Source organism: Pinus tabuliformis, chromosome 7, assembly GCF_031772625.1.
Source record: "Pinus tabuliformis cultivar Carrire ecotype Pingquan chromosome 7, CPIR1, whole genome shotgun sequence".
Classification (NCBI taxonomy): Eukaryota; Viridiplantae; Streptophyta; class Pinopsida; order Pinales; family Pinaceae; genus Pinus; species Pinus tabuliformis.
The window spans coordinates 1,812,354,599-1,812,374,696 of record NC_142293.1 but is presented as its reverse complement, the minus strand read 5'-3'; the positions used below and the strand labels follow the sequence as shown (position 1 = coordinate 1,812,374,696).

Sequence of the window (20,098 nt, the reverse complement as noted above, 5' to 3'; positions counted from 1 at the left end):
CATAAAGGTTGCAGGAGCATTCGTCAATCCGAAAGGCATGACCAACCATTCGAAGAGGCCCTCCTTGGATTTGAAGGCAGTCTTCCACACATCTGAGGGTTCAATTGGTACCTGGTGATATCCTGACTTCAGATCGATCTTGCTGAAATATTTCGCCCCCTTTAGTTGGTCTAGGAGGTCATCAATCCGCGGGATCGGGTACCTATTACGGACAGTGATCTTGTTCAGCGCCCGATAGTCAATACAGAGTCTCCACGTCCCATCCTTCTTCTGTACCAACACTATCGGGCTCCCACAGGGCGAAGAACTCGGACGGATGTGACCTTTCTGTAGGAGCTCCTGAATCTGCCTCTTGATTTCATTGTTCTCCAGAACGGAGCGCCGATAAATTGGTCCATTGGGTAGCGGCGCACCTGGGGTCAGATCAATGGAGTGCTTGACTTGACAGTGCAGAGGAACCCCTGCCGGGGAGGTGAAGATGTCTTTGTACTCCTCCACAATCTTGTCCATTTGTAGCTGCCGTGCAGAGGGACCTCGTTTGGAGGCCGCGGCCACTGTCTTCTTCTTCCCTTGAGGGCGTATCATCAGGAAAACAAATTTCCTGGTTTTGGAAATGATCTTACTGCATTGTTTTGCAGTAATCAAAGAGATGGCGGCAGGTGGTGGTACCTCTGGTATCCTGAACAACTTATTTCCCAATGTAATAATAACAGCACGGGGCCTTGATTCATACACAGCATGTCGCTTCCACAAGTATGGTTGTCCTAGTAATACATCACAAACTTCAAGGGGAGCAATGTCACACAATACCTCATCCGTGAAGGGCTTGATGTTGTATGGAAGGCGACACTGCTGGCTCACGCGAAGATCTCGCCCTTGGTAAAGCCACCCAATGGTGTATGGTTGTGGATGTGCTGTGGTCGGTAAGCCCAACCGCTTCACGACCTCTGCCGAAATGAGGTTCTTTTGACTCCCGCTATCAACAATGAACTGTATCGGGGAGCCCTTGACCCACATCTGGGAGTGGAAGAGACGCTCCTCCTCCTCTGGATCTTCGGGTTCATTTTTCTGGATCTTTGCGGTAGCAACAGTGGCGCTGGGATCCGCATCAATGATCTGCTTCCCTTTTTCATACCCCTTATCGGGTTCTGACTCAGAGTCGGAACATGCATCTGATTCTGAAACCTTTAGCTCAGCCACCAGTGACTGTTTGGCCCGACACTCACTTGTGTTGTGAGTGGAGCTCTTATGGAACTCGCACCATTTTCCAGTGTCCTTTCTCGGCTTCGCGGCGTTGCTCTTTGCTTGCAGCTTCAGCTGGTTGTCTTGGGCTGTCCCGCCTTGGCTTTGTCCTTTGTTCTGTGGTTTAGGGGCACCTTTCCCCTGCTTTGGATTCGCAGATCCAAAGTCTCGCTTCTTTTGTTTAAACTTCTGCTCGACTTTGACGGCATACCGGTATGCTGCGCCGAGCGAGGGGATGTTTAGGAACTGTATTTCTTCCTGGATGTACTTGTGCAGGCAGCCACGGTATTTGAGTATCAAATGTTGCTCCGAATCCTTGATACCCAACTTTGTGCGAAGGGTATGGAAAAGATTGGTGAACTCCGGCACATCTTGGTCCCTTCCCTGCCGCAGCGTGGTCCACTTTATGTATTCATCCTCATAGCTTCCGACAGGGTAGTACTGCTCCTTGATGGCATCCCGGAACGAATCCCAGGTGGGTGCGGCTGAAAATAGTGAGCCAGTACTTTCATCCTTCTGCTCGCAGTAGGTTTCCCACCAGTCCTTGACGTGGGGGGCTGCTTTGAGAAGAGCAAAAACAATCTTTTCCCGACTCGAAAATTCATGAACAGAAAAATAACCCTCTAGCAGATTTAACCATTTATCTACGGCATCGGCGTCTATCTGACCCTCGAATATGGGGATTTCAAAATTAACTTGTACCTTAAAGGGTGTGGGGTTTCCAGAGGAGCTGCTGGAAGCCGATGCGCCGCTTCTGGGTAGCCGCTGAAGGATCTGCGCAAAGCTGTCCATCATCGCGTTTCGTTGTCGCTCGAGCGCTTCTTCGAGCAAGATTTTGATGGGATCTCCTGCCCCCTCGTCTTTCTTCTCGTCCGCCATGGGAGGCCGTCGGGATTTGCGAGGCTGGTCTTGCAAAGGTTCAACCAGTTCAAGCCCTAACTCCTTATATCCCGACCTTGTTGGGGACATGCAAAGAAAAACAGAGAAAAAGCAGACCGCTCTGATACCACTGATCCAGATTTAAGCAGGAACGCAACAAATTACAGAGATAACCATATACACAAAGATGCAGCGGAAATAATACTTCATTTCATTAATGGAAAATACTGACATATGCTTACAAACAGAAATGGCAATAAACTAGCTAGGGCGATGGTAGCTTATCTCTGAGAAGAGATGTGATGGCTACATGCCTCTGAACTGTTCTGAACTGTATTACAATGAGGCTCGAAGGCCTATTTATTGTTAAGAAACAATGGAAAACCTTTCACATACCGAAACCTAACCCTAGAAGATGAAACGCCAAATTGTGGGCCCCGTTTGGGTAAATTGGTACATCAATTTCCCGGGGTCGTAACTTTGGCATACGATCTCCATTTGACGCGTACGATAGCTCGTTAGAAAGATCTATCCGAGTACTACCACTTTGGGAGGCAACATTAGGGCTCGGTCACCCCAGAATTCCAAAAAAACGTCGTTTAGGGCCTCAAAACGGCTCTGGAAGTTCAGGACCCGAAAAATTGCTAAAAATAGTAAACTGTGCTACAATTAAGGAAACTGAAAATGCTGAGAAAGACAATGGTGGGGGTCCAGGTGGACCTGGCAGGTGGCCACCAATATCCACCTGGATCACCAGGAAGGCTACAAGCCGAGAAACAATCCCCAAAACTTGAAAAGAGAGAACAATCAAATTCAAACACAAAGAATGGACACAAGAGACAAAAGGCTGATCCCCAGCAGAGTCGCCAAATTGTTGGAGAGGTAAATCCCCTCTACGGATAGAGGCGATCCCTACTAGCCCAGCAAGGGTCTAGCGACAATCAGTCAATGCTACTACGCAAGTTCCTAATTGCAATTAAACAAGAGGTAAAGAACACCTACTTGGATTCCAGCGTTGTTATTTGATGAAGAGATGCCACCTTCGCTCCTTCGCTCCGGCTGGTCACAATCTCCCGCAATCTCCGTGAATAGATACCTGCACACACGAAGAGGAAACAAACACAAGCGTGAAATCTAATAAAAGCAACCATACATCAGTCAGAAAAGATGTAATTCACATTTAACCATTGCATCGACAAATGAGAATGGAACAATAATAGTAGTCATCTATTATTAATCAAGCAGAGAAGAGTACAACCAAATGTTCTGACGTCGGTATCCTTCTCAGGAGGGGCCAGTCAGCAAGTGTCTCAAGCATTCACCTTTGGAAATGATTCTCCCAAGACACTCTCTCTCACACAAGCAACACAACACAACCTTCCCTAAGCTATCATGCACTTCCACACTTATCACACCAAATACCTATAGTAGCAGCAATCTGAGCACTATAAGCTCCACACAATCCAAGCTATTCAAAACTAGCTGCTCATGGTAATGGTGGAAGTTTATATAGGAGAAGGATCCTCCTAAAAGGGTGGAAGGATGAGCTTATCTTCAAGGGAAGTAGTTGCAAAGGGTCGAACAGACATGCCATAGAAGGGAGTCGATACTCACAAGGCCAACAACCAAGTCTGGAGTTATCTGGAAGGCTGGCTGTTGGAACAAATTCGCCAAAACTGGATCAGCGCGGGTGCATAACTGGTCTGGCGCGCTGACGTCGCAAAGACATAATGTAAAGGGCCATGTCAGCGCGGGTAAATACAAACAGAGGCTGCGCTGGTCATGAAATTCGATCAGCAGGGGAAAGGCGTGTGCTTCCGCGCTGGCAGCGCACGCGGTCTGTTATAAAGCGCCAGTCATCGCGGATATTTTAGAAATAGACGTGCTGATGAGGAAAACTTTGGAAAAATGGGTTTTTGGCCAGTTCAGAAGGCATGAACTTGATTATTGTGAATTCCTGACACAGTAGGGTGACTGACAGGGAGACAGTGACAAATTACTGTGTAACACCAAGGAACAACAATTGTTGTTTCATTTGTAAAAAGGAAGGACATTTTGCCAAAAAATGTCCCCAGAAATCATCTAGTAAACTCAAAGCTTGTATAGATATTGAAGAGTTCCAAGATGATTGGTCGGTTGTAGAATCTGATGAAGAAATTTCTGATGTATATATTCTTACAGAAGTTTCAGATAATGAAGATGAAGATCCTGTACAGAAAATGAATATTTGTTTGAATTGTTCTGATGATGATTTTTCTAGTGAACAGCACTATAGTGAAATCGAAAGTTCTTCAACTGTTGAGGCATCAAGTGAGACAGAAACATTCGAAGAAGCCGAAACATTAGAGGAAGAATCCGAAGAAGCAGAAACATCAGAAAGACCAGACAAAGGTAAACAAATTGCATCACCTTTGCCTCAATTAAATTCTTTCTGTCCATTTGAAAAGAAAATTGCACCATCAACTAGTATACCACTGCCAGAGATTACGAGAAATGAACAAAACACATTTTTGAAAAAGATTGTCAAAACAGATAGCTTGATTTATATCCAGTGGAAGTACAAGTGAGAAATGAATGGATTTCAGTAGATGCATTTGTAGACACTGGAGGATCAAATAATCTAGCTAGACCATCTTTGTTCAAACCTCTCTGGAAACCATTAAAGAATATACTAGTTTCAGAAACAATTGGAGGATCTGTTCAGCTCACACACTATGTAGACAATATTTCTTTAAAAGTTGGGGGGAGTATTGTAAAAATTTCAACAATTCAGCACTATGACCCTTCAGAAAGTTTGATGTTAGGCATGCCATTTATAAACTTTGTGCTCCCAGTAACTATCAGCCAAGAAAAGCTGATAATAAATCTGAAGAAAAAAGCTATATTTGTGCCTAGGCTAAGTATTGCAAACTCTGAAGCTAGGCGCGAAAATAACCAAAAGAAAGTAGGAACTAGAAGGTCGTCTAAAGACTCAGATGACTGGCAAGAAGTCCTACAGATTTATGAGACTAGAGCAGAGAAGATAAATAAACAATCGGCATGTCTTGAAGAAAATTGGTCTATAGAGCAGAAAGACATCTATCAAAGACTTCTAAAAAGTTGCTCGGACAACCCGCAGCAGTTCTGGGAAACTGAAAGTCCGATGCAAGAAATAGTCACCTTACATGACAATGGAGTGAAAGGAAAAGTGATTCCCTGTACACCAGCTGATGAACAAGAAATGAGGAATCAAATTCAAGAACTACTAAAGATGCAGCTTATAGAACCCAGTGAATCTCACTATGCATGTTCTGCATTTTTAGTTAGAAATCATTCTGAGATAGTAAGAGGTAAACCACGGATGGTTATAAATTATAAACCTCTTAATGCTATTACTCAGAATTTTAATTACCCATTGCCAAGACCAGAAGTGATTATGCAAAAGATTCAGCATAGTAAGGTGTTCAGTAAATTTGATATGAAGTCAGGATACTACCAGATCCAGATTCAACCAGAAGACAGACATAAAACAACTTTCATATGTCCAGCAGGATTCTATCAGTGGAAAGTTGTTCCATTCGGTTTGAAGAATGCTCCAGCCTTCTTTCAAAGAAGGATGGATTATATTTTTGCTAAATATGATTTTATAGTTACATATATAGATGATATTTTGATTCATAGTCCAGATGTACATACTCATTTGAAGCATCTAGAGATTTTTCTTGAAGAAGTCAGAAATCATGGAATTGTTTTGTCAATAACTAAGATATCCTTATTTCAGGATAGCATTGATTTTTTGGGGATAAATGTTGCAAATGGTTCTATTCAAATGCAACCCCATGTGCTAACAAAATTAACACAGTTTCCTGATAAACTGAAGGACAAAAAGGCAATTCAAAGATTTATTGGAGTTCTGAATTACTTGCACAAATATATCCCACATCTCTCAGAAAAGACAGCTCCTATAAGAAGATACATCAATGGAGGATGGTCAGATGAAGCTACTGCAGCAGTAAAGAAGCTCAAAGAAGAATGTCAGCATCTACCAAAACTTCAACCACCAGGTGACGGTTTATTAATTTTACAAACTGATGCTTCATTTGATTTTTGGTCAGTTATACTTCTAGAGCAAAGAAGAAATAATAAAGGATAAATTGAAGAAAACTTGTGTGGATATGCTTCTGGGGAGTTTACAGCAAGTCAGAAAAACTACTTCATAGCTGAAAAGGAGACATTAGCTATCTTCAATGGAATTCAGCGGTTTGAGGTATATCTAACCCCGGTTAAGTTTTTAATCAGAACAGACTCCAAAAATTTTAAGTATTTTCTGTCAACAAAGATTTCAAGACAACTTGTAAAAGGCAGAAATTTGGCCTGGAAAATCTGGTTTCAGCAATTTGAATTTGAAGTTGAGTGGATACCAGACAACTCAAATTTCTTGACAGACGTTCTAACCAGAGATATGAGTAAAAAGTTCATAACTTGTAAATATTCAGTTTTTGAGATTCCGGGCAAAAGCCCTGCAGATGATAGTTTTGCCACTTTTGTAGACAGATTTAGAATTTTAGAAAATCATGCAAGTTGTGTGACAGATGAAATCAAGAAAGTGGTCGGTTTCAGACTAAGGAGAAATTGATGGATCAGAAGATGCCAAGCATGGCAGTCAAAGAATTTGGGCATATCTTTAGGCCTTGATGAAAACTTGGTAAAAGTATTTTCTTTTCCAAATATGAAGGTTAAGCTTTTCTTTAGAAGCTTATATGATTTATGGTCTAGTGTCTACACACAAAAAATGATCTGGACACTCAGAATTTTGAACTATTATCATATCATAGGAAGTGTTGATTTTGCCCTAAGTCTTTTCACAGGCGCCAAGATTTTGGATCTAGAAGAAATTCCCATAAAAGAGGAAATGATAAAATATCTGCTTTCTTTAATAATTCCAGATATATTTGAAGAGAATTTTGCAGTTTGGAGAATCCAAGAAGGAGAATGTAGAAAAATCCTCTATCCTTCAAAGGATTGATGAGAATTATGCAAATACTGATACTTTCCCTCAGTATGAAATATTTGAGAATTTTGCAGTTTGGAGAATCCAAGAAGGAGAATGTAGAAAAATCCAAGTTACCAGAGTATCCCAGTGCATACAGAGATCTGTGCAGTATTTGAAAACATATGCTTATCAGTGGGATTTTCATAGTTTAAGAATTAGAGACAGCATAGAACCAAATCCTTTTTCTCAAGTATTCAGTCATGAAAGGATTGGTAATTCTGAAACTGGTAACAATCAGGAGTTAATCAAACAGCATGCTGAATGGTTCCACGAATTTGGAAATTTAAGACTGGTAGAGAAAATTCAAATTCTTAATAAAATGGATAGTCTACAAGGACAGCCAAAAGCTTTAAAATTTTCAATTAATCAAAAGGCATTAATCACCATCTCAGTTTTATCTCCAAATTGGAACAATAATGTCATCCACATTATTAGTTTGATGATATCAAAAAAGATATGCACGTCAATGATTTTTGAGTTAGGATGGCAGCATAGAGACTGTTTGAGTGAAAACTGCAGGTTATGGATTCAACACGCTATCGAGAGCTCAACCAATATGTTTCAGATATTCAAATGGGAATCATTAGATGGTGTAGAATTGGCAGTACAAAGATCACCTGCAACACGCAATGCTTTTAAAGATTCTTTCCTGGATATTGAGATAAGTGCTCTTCCTTTTTTAAACAAATGGGAAAAACAAGAATTGATGCATACACCACAACAGCTAGGACTTCACAAGATCAAAACAAATATCATAAAGGGAGAATCGTCATCTACAGCATCTCGCCGTATGACAAGGTCGCCAAACGAAAAAAGAAGAAATGACAGATGCAAAAGATCCAAATGAAGGAATCGAAGAACAGTATGACTGACTTATGAATAGATACCATCAACAGCTCATTGATGAGTACGAACCATCTGCCGGATCGTCTGAAGAAGATTTATGGGAAACTAGGAGTCCGATGGGACCCTGGTAAAAGAATCTCTTGTCAGCAATGTGACAGTGTTGGTCACATGTTGTGACAAGAATCTTTTGTACAAAAGAAAGATTGAGTAGACACCGTCGGTGGAAAAAGATATCGACAGGACCCTCAATTATTTCTACTTGATGTCATGTCTTAGCTAAGTTTAGATTCGTTTTAGGCCTATTTAAGAATGAGTTCTCATGAGTTCAGGGCATCGTTCGATTGAGAGCATGTGTGTTGTAATGAACTCTGAGACGCTTCTGTTGTAATAAGCTTTGTATTCTGTTCTTGCTTTTTATTAATATCGAAGCCTACTGGGCCGTTTGTCTGAGGACAGTTCTGCACGTCTGAGGATAGTTTCTGAAATCCGAAAGAGGTTGAACTGTAAGGCGTTGGAGTAAAGACCTGCGGAAAGAGGTCGTGTGAGACTCGTGCATGTTCCCTGAGGAGAAGAGCTAAAGAGTCAGACTTTTATTTCCAGAAAGCTGCGAGATTTTAAGAAGTAAGTTCTGTATACTAGCTTTATCTTGTTTATATTCTGTTGAATGATAAATTGCTCTGTTGAACGGTCACCTCCTATAGAGATTTTAAGAAGTAAGTTCTATATGCCAGCTTTATCTTGTTTATATTCTGTTGAATGATAAATTGCTCTATTGAACGGTTAACTCCTGATTGTTACCAGTTTCAGAATTACCAATCCTTTCCTGACTGAATACTTGAGAAAAAGGATTTGATTCTATGCTGTCTCTAATTCTTAAAATATGAAAATCCCACTGATAAGCATATGTTTTCAAATACTGCACATATCTCTGTATGCACTGGGATACTCTGGTAACTTGGATTTTTCTACATTCTCCTTCTTGGATTCTCCAATCTGCAAAATTCTCAAATATTTACAGCGAAAAATGGTTTTTCTTCAGGTATATACAACTGATTTTCAAACCAGGTTGTACTTGTGGAAGTAGAGGGTTGTTCTTCTGGTATTGTCAACTGTCTGTAAAAAGACTTTCTTCCACTTTGGACTGGACTTTCTACTGGTAGTACATGTTTCTCTGGCAAGACTATTGGCTTAGGAATTCTTGGGTAAATAGAATGATTTGGAATAATTTTTACCCCTCCATCTTCAAGAGCCAATCTTTTAATTTTACTGCTTGCATTATCTGAAGCCAAAGACTTATATTGGATGTACCAGTGATCGGGTAGTGTTTCTTTATCATAATGCACACCTTCAATCTGTGCATTTCCTATCCTGACTGTCACACAATCTTTCAACACCGGCTGTTTTAGTTTAGGATGTATTGTGTTTGTTAACTGAAAGGAAGTTTGAACAATTACAGACAAAAATTCACTTTCATCTGCCATAGGCAATCCTTGTACTCCTATCAAGGCTTTCCAACATTCTTTAAGATGAATATCTGTCAGACTGATAGCATAATCAGGATAAATTGTTCCATACTAACAACAAGACATCAGATTTCCAAGTATTGTTCCTATTCTACTATGATCATATTCATTGTGCCTTGAATCAAACAATTCTGCTATGCAGGGAGTATTTAATCCATGTCTAAACAAAGGAGCCAAACCAATCCTTATTGCTCCAAAATGTAAATAATGAAATCTTCCTTCCTTAGCATATTTTCTAAACTTTTTTATTTCATCTTCTGAGAATATATTTAACCCTATTATCTGTACATGTGGACCTTTAATTCTGATCTTAACTTCAACTTCTTTGAATATTTCTTTGAAAGCTTAAACATCATTGGAACCGGATAGACTTCTTTAGTATCTAAGGCAGGAGGGTTCCAGCTTTCGGGATCTTCAACTTGTTCATGTTCATTTACATCTATCTCAACAGATCTATTTTCTACTTCTGATATCGATCTTTTATCTATGGTAGAAAAGGATCTCAAAAATCTAGCCATAATGGACTGATACAATCTATTCCAGAAGTCCACTGAAGGAGCTTTTATCTACTCAGCACAATGTAAAACAAAGATACTTTTCGAAGGCTTCCTGGCTTTCTTCAGATTCTGTCTATAGAATGTATTTTGTCACCGAAATATTTTCTAAGGAACGGGATAGGCTCTGATACCAATAGGGGGTGACCGTTCAACAGAGCAATTTATCATTCAACAAAATATAAACAAGATAAAGCTGGTATGCAGAACTTACTTCTTAAAATCTCGCAGCTTTCTAGAAATAAAAGTCTGACTCTCTAGCTCTTCTCCTCAGGGAACATGCACGAGTCTCACACGACCTCTTTCCTCAGGTCTTTACTCCAGTGCCTTACAGTTCAACCTCTTTCGGATTTCAGAAACTATCCTCAGACGTGCAGAACTGTCCTCAGACAGACGGCCCAGTAGGCTTCGATATTAATTAAAATCAAGAACAGAATACAAAGCTTATTACAACATAAGCGTCTCAGAGTTCATTACAACACACATGCTCTCAATCGAACGATGCCCTGAACTTATGAGAACTCATTCTTAAATAGGCCTAAAATGAATCTAAACTTAGCTAAGACATGACATCAAGTAGAAATAATTGAGGGTCATGTCGGTATCTTTTTCCACCGACGGTATCTACTCAATCTTTCTTTTGTACAAAAGATTCTTGTCACAACATGTGACCAACACTGTCACATTGCTGACAAGAGATTCTTTTACCAGGGTCCCATCGGACTCTTCTTCGGACGATCCGGCAGATGGTTCGTACTCATCGATGAGTTGTTGATGGTATCTATTCATAAGTCGGTCATACTGTTCTTCGATTCCTTCATTTTGATCTTGTGCATTTGTCATTTCTTCTTTTTCTTTTGGCGACCTTGTCATACGGCGAGATGCTGTAGATGACGATTCTCCCTTTATGATATTTGTTTTGATCTTGTGAAGTCCTGGCTGTTGTGGTGTATGCATCAATTCTTGTTTTTCCCATTTGTTTAAAAAACGAAGAGCACTTATCTCAATATCCAGGAAAGAATCTTTAAAAGCATTGCGTGTTGCAGGTGATCTTTGTACTACCAATTCTACACCATCTAATGATTCCCATTTGAATATCTGAAACATATTGGTTGAGCTCTCGATAGCGTGTTGAATCCATAACCTGCAGTTTTCACTCAAAAAGTCTCTATGCTGCCATCCTAACTCAAAAATAATTGACGTGCATATCTTTTTTGATATCATCAAACTAATAATGTGGATGACATTATTGTTCCAATTTGGAGATAAAACTGAGATGGTGATTAATGCCTTTTGATTAATTGCAAATTTTAAAGCTTTTGGCTGTCCTTGTAGACTATCCATTTTATTAAGAATTTGATTTTTCTCTACGAGTCTTAAATTTCCAAATTCGTGGAACCATTCAGCATGTTGTTTGATTAACTCCTGATTGTTACCAGTTTCAGAATTACCAATCCTTTCCTGACTGAATACTTGAGAAAAAGGATTTGGTTCTATGTTCTCTCTAATTCTTAAACTATGAAAATCCCACTGATAAGCATATGTTTTCAAATACTGCACAGATCTCTGTATGCACTTGGATACTCTCGTAACTTGGATTTTTCTACATTCTCCTTCTGGATTCTCCAATCTGCAAAATTCTCAAATATTTCATACTGAGGGAAAGTATCAGTGTTTGCATAATTCTCATCAATCCTTTGAAGGATAGAGGATTCAAGTTCTTCAAATATATCTGGAATTCTTAAAGAAAGCAGATATTTTATCATTTCCTCTTTTATGGGAATTTCTTCCAGATCCAAAATCTTGGCACCTGTGAAAAGACTTGGGGCAAAATCAACACTTCCTATGATCTGATAATAGTTCAAAATTCTAAGTGTCCAGATCATTTCTTGTGTGTAGACACTAGACCATAAATCAAATAAGCTTCTAAAGAAAAGCTTAACCTTCATATTTGGTAATGAAAAGACTTTTACCAAGTTTTCATCAAAGCCTAAAGATATGCCCAAATTCTTTGACTGTCATGCTTGGCATCTTCTGATCCACCAATTTCTCCTTAGTCTGAAACCGACCACTTTCTTGATTTCATCTGTCACACAACTTGCATGATTTTCTAAAATTCTAAATCTGTCTACAAAAGTGGAAAAATTATCATCTGCAGGGCTTTTACCCGGAATCTCAAAAACTGAATATTTACAAGTTATGAACATTTTACTCATATCTCTGGTTAGAACGTCTGTCAAGAAATTTGAGTTGCCTGGTATCCACTCAACTTCAAATTCAAATTGCTGAAACCAGATTTGCCAGGCCAAAATTCTGCCTTTTGCAAGTTGTCTTGAAATCTTTGCTGACAGAAAATACTTAAAATTTTTGGAGTCTGTTCTGATTAAAAACTTAACCGGGGTTAGATATACCTCAAACCGCTGAATTCCGTTGAAGATAGCTAATGTCTCCTTTTCAGCTATGAAGTAGTTTTTCTGACTTGCTGTAAACTCCCCAGAAGCATATCCACACAAGTTTTCTTCAATTTCTCCTTTACTATTTCTTCTTTGCTCTAGAAGTATAGCTGACCAAAAATCAAGTGAAGCATCAGTTTGTAAAATTAATAAACCGTCACCTGGTGGTTGAAGTTTTGGTAGATGCTGACATTCTTCTTTGAGCTTCTTTACTGCTGCAGTAGCTTCATCTGGCCATCCTCCATTGATGTATCTTCTTATAGGAGTTGTCTTTTCTGAGAGATGTGGGATATATTTGTGCAAGTAATTCAGAACTCCAATAAATCTTTGAATTTCCTTTTTGTCCTTCAGTTTATCAGGGAACTGTGTTAATTTTATTAGCACATGGGGTTGCATTTGAATAGAACCATTTGCAACATTTATCCCCAAAAAATCAATGCTATCCTAAAATAAGGATATCTTAGTTCTTGACAAAACAATTCCATGATTTCTGACTTCTTCAAGAAAAATCTCTAGATGCTTCAAATGAGTATGTACATCTGGACTATGAATCAAAATATCATCTATATATGTAACTATAAAATCATATTTAGAAAAAATATAATCCATCCTTCTTTGAAAGAAGGCTGGAGCGTTCTTCAAACCGAATGGAACAACTTTCCACTGATAGGATCCTGCTGGACATATGAAAGTTGTTTTATGTCTGTCTTCTAGTTGAATCTGGATCTGGTAGTATCCTAACTTCATATCAAATTCATTGAACACCTTACTATGCTGAATCTTTTGCATAATCACTTCTGGTCTTGGCAATGGATAATTAAAATTCTGAGTAATAGCATTAAGATGTTTATAATTTATAACCATCCGTGGTTTACCTCTTACTATCTCAGAATGATTTCTAACTAAAAATGCAGAACATGCATAGTGAGATTCACTGGGTCCTATAAGCTGCATCTTTAGTAGTTCTTGAATTTGATTCCTCCTTTCTTGTTCATCAGATGGTGTACAGGGAATCACTTTTCCTTTCACTCCATTGTCATGTAAGGTGACTATTTCTTGCATCGGACTTTCAGTTTCCCAGAACTGCTGCGGGTTGTCCGAGCAACTTTTTAGAAGTCTTTGATAGATGTTTTTCTACTCTATAGACCAATTTTCTTCAAGACATGCCGATTGTTTATTTATCTTCTCTGCTCTAGCCTCATAACTCTGTAGGACTTCTTGCCAGTCATCTGAGTCTTTAGACGGCCTTCTAGTTCCTACTTTCTTTTGGCTATTTTCGCGCCTAGCTTCAGAGTTTGCAATACTTAGCCTAGGCACAGATATAGCTTTTTTCTTCAGATTTATTATCAGCTTGTCTTGGCTGATAGTTACCGGGAGCACAGAGTTTATAAATGGCATGCCTAACATCAAACTTGTTGAAGGGTCATAGTGTTGAATTGCTAAAATTTTTACAATACTCCCCCCAACTTTTAAAGAAATATTGTCTACATAGTGTGTGAACTGAACAGGTCCTCCAATTGTTTCTGAAACTAGTATATTCTTTAATGGTTTCCAGAGAGTTTTGAACAAAGATGGTCTAGCTAGATTATTTGATCCTCCAGTGTCTACAAATGCATCTACTGAAATCCATTCATTTTTGACTTGTACTTCCACTGGGATATAAATCAAGCTATCTGTTTTGACAATCTTTTTCAACAATGTGTTTTGTTCATTTCTCGTAATCTCTGGCAGTGGTATACTAGTTGATGGTGCAATTTTCTTTTCAAATGGACAGAAAGAATTTAATTGAGGCAAAGATGATGCAATTTGTTTACCTTTGTCTGGTCTTTCTGATGTTTCTGCTTCTTCGGATTCTTCCTCTGATGTTTTGGCTTCTTCGAATGTTTCTGTCTCACTTGATGCCTCAACAGTTGAAGAACTTTCGATTTCACTATAGTGTTGTTCACTAGAAAAATCATCATCAGAACAATTCAAACAAATATTCATTTTCTGTACAGGATCTTCATCTTCATTATCTGAAACTTCTGTAAGAATATATACATCAGAAATTTCTTCATCAGATTCTACTACCGACCAATCATCTTGGAACTCTTCAATATCTATACAAGCTTTGAGTTTACTAGATGATTTCTAGGGACATTTTCTGGCAAAATGTCCTTCCTTTTTACAAATGAAACAACAATTGTTGTTCCAGTTCTCTTTTTCAAATATCTGAATTTTTTGAAAGGTCTCTTTGGGTTCGATACTCTTTTGGGTTTGTATCTACCATACCTTTTGTATTTCTTCTTCTTTGATTTAAAAGGCGTCCATGGTAGTACTGTTTTGCAGACATCTGAACTTGGGGTGATGTCATGCGCCTTAATCTGCCAACACAAATATTTGACCTTTTCTGAGACTCTAAACAGAAGATCAACCCAATAAACTTGATCTAAACTTTTCATTTGAACCTCAAGATCTTTCATTATCAGATCTCCTAAGTTTCCTGGTAATTTTGATAGATAAGAAAATTTTTGGGCAAGATAATTGAACAGATTAGCTTTAAAGACTAGCCATAAAATCTTTACTGAATTGATCTAAATATTTTAGATCTCTTAATTCCATACAACTAAGGTCAGTCAATAGCTGTTTCTTTTCATCTACTGGTTATGGCACAAACTGAGTTTTCAACAACATTTCTAATGTAGCTAAACCAGCTTCCATGACCGCTATTCTTTCTGCTTCTGAACCTCCCATCCACCAATCAAACACAACTCCTGCCATCCTCTTTTCTGTTAAAATCATGATAGACACATTGTCTAACTTTGTTGTGACCTGCATTTGATATAAGGCTCCTATCCAGATTCTAATAGACTCCAGGATTGGATGAGTTATCTAGATCTAGAATGTAACCACTAGAATTTTTAGCAAACAGATCTTCTTCGATTCTAAGATACTTAACAACTTCTTTTAGGATGTGAGCTTTATTTTGATTTTTTATTGATGGCATAATAAAGGATGAAAACTTTATTGCAGCTTATTCTAAAGTCATGACTTCCTTCTTAGATTCAAAAGGTTTTTCTGCCTTGAATGTTCTAGAAGATCCACTGGTTAATTTTCCAGTGTCTCTGGAAGTCCCTTCTCCAGCACTTGTTTCTGGTGCTTCTTCTTCTTGTTCTTCTTCTAAGTCCCAATAGTTCGGGGCTGACATATCTACATGAAATTTAGGGATTTTCTTGGCCTTTTTCTTCATTTTTCTTTTTCTTCTCTCTTCTCGTTCTCTCTTTTCTTCCTGTTGCTCTTCATACAACAATTTTAGATTTGCGTTTATCAATTCTGCTTGTTGTCCTAAATTATCTAGAACATCTTCGGCATGAGAACACCAAGTAGTCAAATAATTTCCTACTTGATAGACCTGCTCCAAATCATTGGGATCTTGAGAATCATGTTCTAGCAAAGGTGTACAGTCTGCTCTTGTCTCCAATTCACGTGGAATTGCATCTTAAATGTACATTACTATATGTAACTCTCAAATTAGAAAGACAGGTTCTAGACCTAATCCTCAAAATACTTAAACCACTCAACACCACATCTACGATCCCACTAATCGCTCAGTTGATTGATTACATTCCACGTTTTGAACCGTGTACTATTATAAATAATAGCGACATAAGAGTATTTAGCACGTGTACATTTGCAGCTTTTCTCTTTTGCATTGTCTTTATTTGTGAGTGTTCCCAACGTTTTTTGTGTGCGCATGTCAGCATTGCATAACGTTTAGCACAAACACCAATCATGAGCAGCATGAAATAAGTGACGCACATAGAAAACTATATCTTGAGAAAACCTGCAAAATGCCGTGAGAAATAGAATTTGTACTGTAGAAATATGTCTTACAAAAACCCCAAACATTGGAAAATTAAGTGAAGGCTTATCAGATACAATAAAGTCATATAGTTGATTTTAATATGGTCGTGCTACCACTGAAAACAAAATCTCATAAATATCGATTGAAATTTACACAGCACGATATAATGTATTTCCCGGGCAGTCCTCGCCTTGTTTATGAAATACAATCGGTGTGAGGATATAATGAGTCTCCGAATACTATTTAGATAGAAAACAAACTTATCAAACTTTAAAATTTCAACTTGATTCCTGACGAACGAAAACCAAGCGAGGAATCAATCAACAAATAGCCAATGCCGCTTCAAGTTCCTTCTCATCATCACAGTTGTATCCCAGCAAATACGCACGTGCTGCAAGAACATGAACATTTAAATAACTTAATAAAGATACAAAAATATTGAAAACAGTAAGTCCAGCAATAATAATACTAAGCATGTTGCTCCTTTCACCGAAAATCGTTAAAATCATAACACCAAAGCAAGATTTTAAAATCAGCTAAACTAAGACAGACGATAATAAAATGTCTGAAACTTTCCAAAAAAGGGTGACAGTATATGCAAGGAAGAAAGGATTTGAAAGACAGTACTTGCTATTGAAGGAGCAGATTTTTTGAACATTTAAATTTTATCCACTTTAATATACACACGTGATATTTGATTGAAGATCGATGAATTACATGTATTTAATTTGTGATTGACATCGGGAAATCTCTATTTGTATAAATTTTTAACTATTTCAACATAGCGCATATCATGTATCATGCCATAACCATAGCCTGATAAATCTCTATTTGTATTAATTTTTAACTATTTCAACATAGCGCATATCATGTATCATGCCATAACCATAGCCTGATAAATCTCTATTTGTATTAATTTTTAACTATTTCAACATAGCGCATATCATGTATCATGCCATAACCATAGCCTGATAAATCCAACTCTTCAAAAAGTTGCTCGTGCACCCACGCCCATAAGGCGGAGACTCACCCACCTGCCAACTATTCAATTATGCAAAATAAACACAAACCCAAATCAAATATTTACTGGATGCTCTGAAACCTGTAAGAACATCCCTTGCTGCAATAGTTTTAATCATTTTTGGTCACTTTCTTTGCCATTATTTTGAAAAATGGTGATGATGGTGAATGTTGAACAAACAGTTGTTGTAATACCCCGGTTTTAACCCCCGAAAATAAAATTAAAAATCTCTAATCATTTTTGGCCACTTCTTTGCCATTATTTTGAGAATGGTGATGATATTGATTGTTGAACAAACAGTTGTAATACCTCGTCTTTAACTCCTGAAAATAAAATAAAATTAATTAATGATAAGTATGAAGGAGATTATATTTGCTATAAATAAAATAAGAATACCGAGTCATTCTGTAATAGCTAGGAGGACGAACATAGTTGTTGCACATAACACAGCCACATAGTTTTGGGCTACCTTTTTTTGTAAGCTTCGTTTATTATCAAAAAAGTTTACATCAAACACTAAAGATTTTCTGCATCACCCCCAACGCAACCCTGTGAGACAGAGGCTTCTTCCAGATGTGCCCTCTAATCCCTAAGAGACATAAGTCCCTGAAGCTATTTACTGGCATAAGTACATTTGACAAACTAAGTCAAAAAAGTAAGTAAAATAGCATGGATTTTTACATCATGTCAGCCCTTAGCAAAAAAGCAAAAACCAGTGAAGTCCAGCCAACATCCAAAATACTAAGTTGGCTTGAAATGAGAACATATAGATTGACCACGAGAGCACCGTAACCTACTTTCACCGCCACCACTAGAAACCATCAACTGAGAAACTGGTGCTGTCATGCCGCTAACTGCCTCACTCGGAGATAATGACAAGAGAGGGGTGAGGAGTTCCCCTGAGGAGAGGCAGCAGGTGGAGCTACGTTGAGTGGAGGCTCATTGATGACGCCGGGAGTTTCATTGATCTCCTCCGATTTAGTGCTGGAGTCTGAGACAACATATTTTTCCACCCTTGAAAGCTGGGTGACAATGTCATCTAGGTTGTAGCGAATATCCCCAAGGAGTCTCATGATGTCGTTCTGCCCCACAAACAATTTATAATTGCCAACCTGCTTGTCCCTGAGGACCATACACATGAGAGTTTCCATCTACTGGTGCACTGTGATAGAATGCAGAAATTGGAGATTTCGCTTCTGAAATTTATCCGGATCTAGAACCCACTTTAGAGAAACGCCTCCAACTCTTGAGTCTGAGAAGTAAGCCCGTTCCCCAAACTCCTTTGATTCAAGGAGGAGGATTTACCTCCTTACCTCAGGAGGAACCATATCAAAGAAATTAACCATTGATTCCCAACCAAACAACCGACGGAGGTGGGAGGAGGAACTAGATGCACCACCTCAGTGACTCAGAATTCTCTATCGAGGAACCATAAAAGCCAAGGAAAACGGATTTGGTTGACAATAGGACTAGGTCTGGAGTGATTGTAAGGAAAAAGGAGAGAGCACTAGAAAGACTGAAGGCGTTGAATGTACCCAAAGACTTGCACAACAACAGTTGACCAACAGAGAACCCCAGCAAGAATAATTACCCCCCCACCCGGCGAAAGACGTTGTAGTTACAACACATATGGGATGGCGGGTGTGTAGCGACACATCGTCTAACCAAACCCCTAGTTGATATCCCGTTGGGAAGACCAAAAGGGAGGGATAGGGTAGAGAAATAGAATTGTCATGATAAATGGCCACAGAGATTACAATTTTAAGCCCAAATATAGGGAATTGAGAAGTACCCAACTATAGAAGCCAAGGAAACTCTACCACATAAAAACCTTGCAAAAGAGAGGAAAACGAGCTCAACAGGATACCTTCAAAACCAAATAGAGAAAGTGCCTAAGTACCACACCCCAAATAAAAGAACCAGGCAATTGAAAGAAACCCCCGTCAGGTAGAATCCCTAAAGCAACGCAATAGAGAGCACTGCCACCAGCGCAAAAGCGGGCACGGTACTTGTATGGTGAAGGAATAACACAAAAAACATGGACCTTTGCTTGTTGGTCCAGCGTTGTGGCAACATAACCATATTTCTACAGACAAGAAACAAGGAATGAGAGTACCCCGATACTGAAAAAGAGCATAAGGGTAGTCCCCGTCAGGGATGATATATACCTGACGCATAGCAGTGAGAAGCTAGTAGAGCAAGAAAAGTCGTAGGCCACCCCACGTATAACTACAAGGCCACCATCCTTCTATATTATCCATGCAAATACAGTAAGAGAACGACCACTGTATAGCAGAATTTAAAAGACACATCTCTCTATATGCAAAGTTGAAACAGAGACAAGTGTGAGGAGCTACACCTCGATTGAAACCCACATTCTCTACCTAGTACAGGCAACCATAAATGAGCTCATTGTAAAAATTGTCAAACTCCATCCTTGTGATAACCAATCCCTCCACCACCAACCAATACTTCCCTACATCTAACTGAATGTCATAATGTTCCCTCACTGCTATTTCAGGCGAGCATTTATCATGAGGAGACTGGGCTAGGTTAACCCTCCCATGTGAGCTAAGTAAACGCCACGTGATGCCTGTGGATTGACAGGTGTGAGAAGTGGCACACCCCCCAACAAGCGCCAATTCCTCCTCCATTCGCTTCATCTGCATGGTAATCATGTGGAAATCGCTCTTCTCAAGAGCCT

At 38.9% G+C, this 20,098-nt stretch overlaps 1 protein-coding gene across 1 annotated transcript in view; it reads right to left on the bottom strand.

Moving 5' to 3' along the window:
- Positions 1-16,342: 16,342 nt before the first annotated feature.
- Positions 16,343-20,098, bottom strand: part of LOC149255632 (F-box protein SKIP31-like) — a 111,082-nt gene continuing 107,326 nt past the window's right edge. Inside the window, exon 8 of the mRNA XM_089460542.1 lies at positions 16,343-16,764. Within this exon, the coding sequence (XP_089316668.1) occupies positions 16,694-16,764 (71 nt within the window). The 3' untranslated portion in view covers positions 16,343-16,693. The remainder of the gene's footprint in view (positions 16,765-20,098) is intronic.